At 17.6% G+C, this 7179-nt stretch overlaps 3 protein-coding genes across 3 annotated transcripts; 1 reads left to right on the plus strand and 2 right to left on the minus strand.

Moving 5' to 3' along the window:
- Positions 1 to 1019: 1019 nt before the first annotated feature.
- On the plus strand, positions 1020 to 2061 carry PRSY57_1408100 (hypothetical protein; the record flags this gene model as incomplete). The annotated part of the gene is made up of 2 exons (XM_012909698.2): positions 1020 to 1853; positions 2002 to 2061. The coding sequence occupies 2 exons, from the start codon at positions 1020 to 1022 to the stop codon at positions 2059 to 2061; spliced, it is 894 nt and encodes a 297-aa protein (XP_012765152.2).
- Positions 2062 to 2706: 645 nt separating this feature from the next.
- PRSY57_1408200 (tRNA-dihydrouridine synthase, putative) lies at positions 2707 to 3729 on the minus strand (the record flags this gene model as incomplete). The annotated part of the gene is made up of 1 exon (XM_012909699.2): positions 2707 to 3729. One exon carries the CDS (start codon positions 3727 to 3729, stop codon positions 2707 to 2709), a length of 1023 nt encoding a protein of 340 aa, XP_012765153.1.
- A 632-nt stretch (positions 3730 to 4361) lies between these two features.
- Positions 4362 to 6169, minus strand: PRSY57_1408300 (hypothetical protein; the record flags this gene model as incomplete). The annotated part of the gene is made up of 2 exons (XM_020115260.1): positions 4362 to 4417; positions 4573 to 6169. 2 exons carry the CDS (start codon positions 6167 to 6169, stop codon positions 4362 to 4364), a joined length of 1653 nt encoding a protein of 550 aa, XP_019969917.1.
- Positions 6170 to 7179: the final 1010 nt, after the last annotated feature.

A 7179-nucleotide genomic window follows, 5' to 3' on the forward strand; every position in this document is an offset into this window, starting at 1 on the left:
TTTTTTTTTTTATTCTTTAATTCTTAAAAAATTTGGAAATTTCAAGAAATATAAATAAAATTATATATGAGAAAAGATTAAAATGAGAAAAATTATGTGAGAACATTGCAACAATGTAATTAATTAAAAAAAAAAAAAAAAAAAAAGGAATATCATAATAATATGTATAATACATATTTTATAGAAACATAATTATTTCCTCTCATATTTGTGATAGATATTACAATATATAAAAATATGTTGACCTTCCGCTTTTTTTTTTTATTTTTATTATCTAATTATTTATATTATCCTATATGAATGATATAAATTAAAAAAAAAAAAAAAAAAAAACACACACTTAACAATCTACATATAATATTTTAAGAAAAAATATGAGAATATCATGAATTAATTATGTATTCTCATAAATGTGATAATCTAATAATTTCCATTAAGAAAAAAAAAAAAAAAAAAAAAAAAGCACATTTTTCCAACCTTAAAAAATAAATAATTATTTGTAGACAGTTCCAAGTATACATTTAGAAACTTAAGTTATATTTATAAATATATTTTTTTTCTATATATTTTTTTAGACAGGTATAAGGTATAATATATAGAAATAGAAAAAATAATAGTTAAGATAAAAATATTCATTTATTTATATATTATTATATTTTTCTTTTCTTTTTTATTATCTAAGTATAAATAAAAATTATATTTCTAAAATAACATATGTATAATAATGTACGCATTAAATATAATTAATACATTTCTTCAAATACAATATATTAAGAAAACCAAAAAAAAAAAAAAAAATGAAAAATCCAAATAAAATTATTAATCATTCATTATTTATAATTCTATATTAGCATAAACTTAATAAAAATTATACTTCCTTCATACAGTTACATCATATATTAATATATTTTCTTACAAAGGGTGAAAAGAAATATATTTAGTCTCACATTATTATATTATATTATATTATATAATATTTATATATACCTAATAATCCTTTTATTAAAAAAAAAAAAAAAATGAGCAAGTACATCAAATCCAACAGCACAATATTAAATAGCAAAAAGAATATTCCGTACGATATAAAAAGTAACTCATTAATAGATAACAATTTAGATGATGATACAAAAAAGCAATATGACCAAGCATATGATGAGATTAAAAAGAACATAATAAAATTAGAAAAAACATTCTTAGATAATGTATTATTACAAGTTAAGAAAAAAAATATAGCAGGAAATAAAAACACTGTTGAAAAATCAGCTATTAATGAATTGAATAAATATAAAAAAAATATTGAATTATTAAAAAGTAAAGTGAGTGTAGAAGATAACACTGATAAAATTGTTAAGTTGGAAAATAAAATCAAAGAAAATGAAGAAATATTACAAAAATTAATTAATGATAAAGAAGGTTTAGAAAATATTTCAAAGCAACAATTAAAAGCCATAGATGAAATTTGTCTGAACGAAACACAAATATCTATACAAACAAAATATGAAGAAATTCGAAAATTAAAAGAAGATTTAATGAAATGGAAATTTACATATAATGAAAATGAAAATCTTTTAAAGAAAAAACAAGAACAATTAATTCATATAGACAATCAATTAAAAAAAAAAATATTTACTATAAAAAATTCAAAAACTAATAATATGTCCAGTGGAAATTCTAATAAAAATTTGTCAAACATTCATATACAAACACTTAAAACACAAATTGATATGATTAATGACAATATAACAAATGATACACAAATGTATGACGAAAAAATTCAACAAATTCAAGACAACATAAATTCAGCTCAAAATGATATCGAATTTTTGAATTCACAAATAGAAGAAATAAAAAAGGTAATTCAAAAAATAAAACAAAATAATATAAAATGAAAAAATATTTAACCAATATATTTTATTACATGCACGGAATATATTCACACAATATAATTGTATAATCACATGTATATATATATATATATATATATATTTCTTTTTTTTTTAGAATATTGAAAATATTTCTTTGGATATAAAAAAAATGAGAAAACAAAAAAAAGAAAAATAACTTAGCTTCTTAAAAAATTAAACGTTAAAATTACCTACCTTACAAGTCTTAAAATGTTATATTTACATATTTGATAAAATTGTAAAAATGAGATATACATATGTAAATTATATTTTAATTAAATATAATGGTGTGATACCTGAACCGTTCATAATTTCTTTCTTTTTTTTCTCCATTAATTTATCACAATGGCTAGTTAAAAAAAAAAAAAAATATATATATATATATATATATCATTTTGAAGTATTGAAAGACAAACAAAAAAAAAAAAAAATTGAATAATTTAATAATATGTTTTCCTACTATTCGTACATTTAAATATATATATATATATATATATATATATATATATATATATATATACATGTATATAATTTTTTTTTTTTATCTTATGAAGAAAAACAAATAAGTTTTATTAAATAACTGTTTAGAATTGTGATTAAACAAAAAAAATTCAAGTTAAAAAAAAGAAAAATTAAAAAGAATATATAAATATAAACATAAACATAAAAAACAACATATATATATATATATATATATATATATATATATATATATTTTATGTTAGGTAAAAAATGTTTCTTAAAAAAATGAATATTTATAAAAATAAATTTGAAGAATATCAAGAACCAAACAAAATAAATGTTACATATCCTTTCTGTAACGCCTGTACCAACTATAAGATGTCTCTGTTAATGTTCCCAAATTCTTCCTTTCGTTTAGTACATTTTTAAAATTAATGTAATCATTCAATGTGTGACAATTATTTAATAAATCACGTAAATCAGTATGAACTTGGAAATATTTGTATAGGAACTTAAATAAATGTCCTTTTAAATATTTTGTATTTGATTCATATTTTAAATATAATTCGAAGTATTCATTTACAATATTTACAGCATCAATGTTTTTATTTGAAAAAAAGTATGGTTTTTCAAGTAATATTTCTGCACACATAACTGCGTCAGCTTTTGTATAATTTAAGCATTTTTCAATATCTTCAAAATGCTCAATAGATCCATTAGCTATTATAGGAATATTTAATCTTTCTTTAATAATTCTTATAATTTCATAATCACATTGTTTTATATTTATACCTTTTTCTTCTTTTGTTCTCCCATGTACAGTAATCATTTTTATACCTCTACTTTGTAAATCATAACATAAATTTAATGTCTTTTGATAATCATTATCTATTTTTCGAATTTTACATGTTATGGGTATAACACAATTATTTGTTATATCGGATATTAAATTAACTACTTCATCATGTTTATGTAATAAAAAAGCTCCATAATTACCTTTTTTAGCTATCTGTTGAGGACAACCTAAATTTATATCAACAGCATTAACATCATCTTTTATATAATTTATAGCTTCTAATAATATTTTCGAATCATTCCCACAAAATTGTGCAATCACTGGTTTATCCATGTCACAACTTTTAAAATATCCTTTCCTATACTTTTCATGTTCCACAAAATTTTTTGAATGTAACATAGGAGTAAACGTTAAATCACAATTATATTTTCTACACAATAAGCGAAATGGCAATTCACTAAGGTCCACCATAGGTGCTGATATATATTTAGGTTTTCCTAAAGATTCCCAAAAACTTTTTTCATATTCTTTTTTCTCTACATAGCAATCATCGTATTGGTTGTTCATTATGATCCACAAAACAAATAAAACAGAAAATTAATGAATTAATTAATTGATAAAACAAAAAAAAAATTAATTAATAAAATATTATATATATATATATATTATTATTATTATTATTATTTATACCATAATATATCTTCAAATATAATCTTTCAACTGATTTAATTATCATACATTTAAAATATATTATTCTATATAAATGTATATAAAAATAAATATACAAATATATATATATTATATATTACTTTTTTTTTTTTTTTTTTTTTTTTTTTTTTTTTTTTTTTTTTAATACATATACATCTTTATATAACCAATACATAAACTTATAAAATACATGAAAAATGTATATTTGTATATAATAAAAATATGAATATTAAATTAATTATATAAAATCACATATTTAGAAAAATAATAATAAATAAATAAAAAAAACATAAAAGAAATTATTAAAATATATATATTATAAAAGTGTTATAATATCTAAAGAACAGATTTTCAATTTAACATAAAAATTAAATGTAGATGAATTTTGAAAAAGAAAAAAAAAAATAAAATAAAATAAAATAAAATAAATAAATAAATAAATAAAATAATAATACATACAATATATATATATTCATATATTCTTATTTTTATTAATTAATTATCCCCTCGATTGTTGTGTGCTTCCAATAATTAATCAGGCCAATATCTGAAAGGAAAAATGTAAATAAAATAAAATAAAAAATGAAATATTTGAATTACATACGTGTTACACATATTAAAGGAAAATAAAATATATACATATATATAATATATATATATATATCAATATATATTTTTAATTATATTTATTTTTTTTTATACCTATCATATCTGTTGAGTTGAAAAAAGAGTGAGGAAAGATCTTTATATCCTTAGACAAACTATTATCATCATTTAAATTTATTTTGTGTAAGTAACCTTTCTCCCTGTCAACGAATAAGAGAACATCCTTCCCATTATTTAAATTTAAAAATGTAAATGATAACACATGTTCTTTTAATTCATAAAAATATATTTTTTCTTCATCGAAGGCCATCAAATTATTATTATCATTATTATTTTCCTTTTGTTCTTTTAAGGGTATTATTAAGAGACCTTTCACATTTTCGATAATAGCAAAGAGAGAAAAACTTTTTTTATGAAAATATAAAATACTAATTAAAAATTTATAATTCTCCATATTTGATTTGTTAGGAAATAGAGATGATAACTGTACATACTTACATAAAAAATTCATATCCAGATATAAAGAATCGACAACTTCTTTTTTTTTAATATTCCATAAATGTACATAACAATCAGCTGATGTTGAACAAAAAATATGTTCATTTATTAATTCAACACATGTTATAAATAATTTATGATTTAAATAAAAGTTGTATATTTTATGAATTTTTTTATTTTTAATAATTCTTATTTTTTCATCTCTATCTCCTATAATTAAAAATTTATCATCATAATATAAAGAAATTACACTAGAATTACATGTATGCATTGGATATAACAAGTTCTCATTTTTAAAACATTCAGCATAATGAATCTCCAATTTTTTTTTTATTGAATTTATATTTATTGGTTTATTTTTTTCATTTAATATGTTTTCATAATTATCATCACAATTGTCATCATAATTATCATCACAATTGTCATCATAATTATCATCATAATTATCAACATAATTATCGACACAATTATCAACATAATTATCGACACAATTATCAACATAATTATCATTTTGTTCATATTTGTGATAATTAACGGAGTCTTTATTTTTTTCATCATCATCACTATCTTTTAATAATATATCCTCATGAAATTCCTGATCAAATTCTTTCATAAAAAATATATCTTCATCTTTCGCTTCAACATCATTTAAAGAATCATATAAGTATAATAATTGAACAGTTTCATAATTATCGTCTTTGTCATTTATTTGTAACTTGTTATTATTTTTATTTGTAAGATTTTCTGGTGGCTTATATATATATATATCTCCATACTTATCAATAAATAATATTTTAAAATGTTCACTTTCTTCAACTTCTTTTAAAAAATATGCTTTAACAATTTTTTTTTTGTGTAATATTTTCATATATTTACACCAATTTTTATCATATATAATTATCGTCTTATCATCTCCTGTCGTTAAAAAAAAATTACCATCTTTATATTTATCTAATGATCTTATAGCACTCTGGTGATCATCTATTATTTTTATAAACTTCATGTCTTTTAAACAAAAAAACAATAAATATTTTCCATATCCATATATCAACATATCATTATTTATAATTATAGGGAAATTCCCTATACTTGGATACACATACTTCTTATCTTCATTATCCTCATTTAAAATATTTGAATTTATAGGAACGTTTAATGATTCGGCAAGGGGCCTTTTATTACCCTTTTTATTCATATATATATATATATATACACGCTTATAATAAAACAAAAATTAATTATAACAATTAATAATATACCACGACTATAAATAAATAAATAAATATATATATATATATATATATATATATATATATACAAATAATATATGAAATATGTATATATATAATATGTAATTATATATTATATTATAAATTTGTATAAAATATATTTCTAAATTATTATTATTTTATAAGATTTATTTTTTGGAAAAGCAGGGGAAAGGGCTCTCTTTTCTATGTCACTTTGATAAAATTATTATTTATTTAATGAAATACAAAATTGTAAAATTAAAAAATTATTCTTGAATATTATCATTACAACTAAATATATTTATATTATAATATTATAAAATTGTAACTCCTCAAGTACAACAACGACAGAAAAAAAAAAAAATAAAATAAATAAATAAATAAATAAATATATATATATATATATATATTATGAATTATTAATTTTAATAAATAAAAGTATCATATTATTTAATATACTATAAAATATAAACCATATATTAATAGATATATATAATATAATTATTATTTCAAATATATAAAAATTTTCTTATTTTTAATTTAAAAATAAAATGCTCATTAAGTATTACATACATACATATATATATATATATATATATATATATATATATAATATATTCTGTTTTAATTAATAATATATATCATTAAATTTAAAAAAATATCTAGTAAATAAAAAGAAAAAAATTATAAAAAATATAATATATATTATTATTCATGTATACATATATATGTTTAGTTCTTTAAAGATATTTAATATATATATATATTCATGCATATGGAAAAATGTATCTAATATACATGTTCACTTAATGTAATAATGGATGAATAAAGAAGCCCAAAAAAAAAAAAAAAAAAAAAAAAAAAAAAAAAAAAAAAAAAAAAAAAAAATAAAAAAAAAAATTTTCACATTTTTTTAAAAAAAAAAAAAAAAAAAAAAAAAAAAAAAAAAAAAAAA

Source organism: Plasmodium reichenowi, chromosome 14 (assembly GCF_001601855.1).
Source record: "Plasmodium reichenowi strain SY57 chromosome 14, whole genome shotgun sequence".
NCBI lineage: Eukaryota > Apicomplexa > Aconoidasida > Haemosporida > Plasmodiidae > Plasmodium > Plasmodium reichenowi.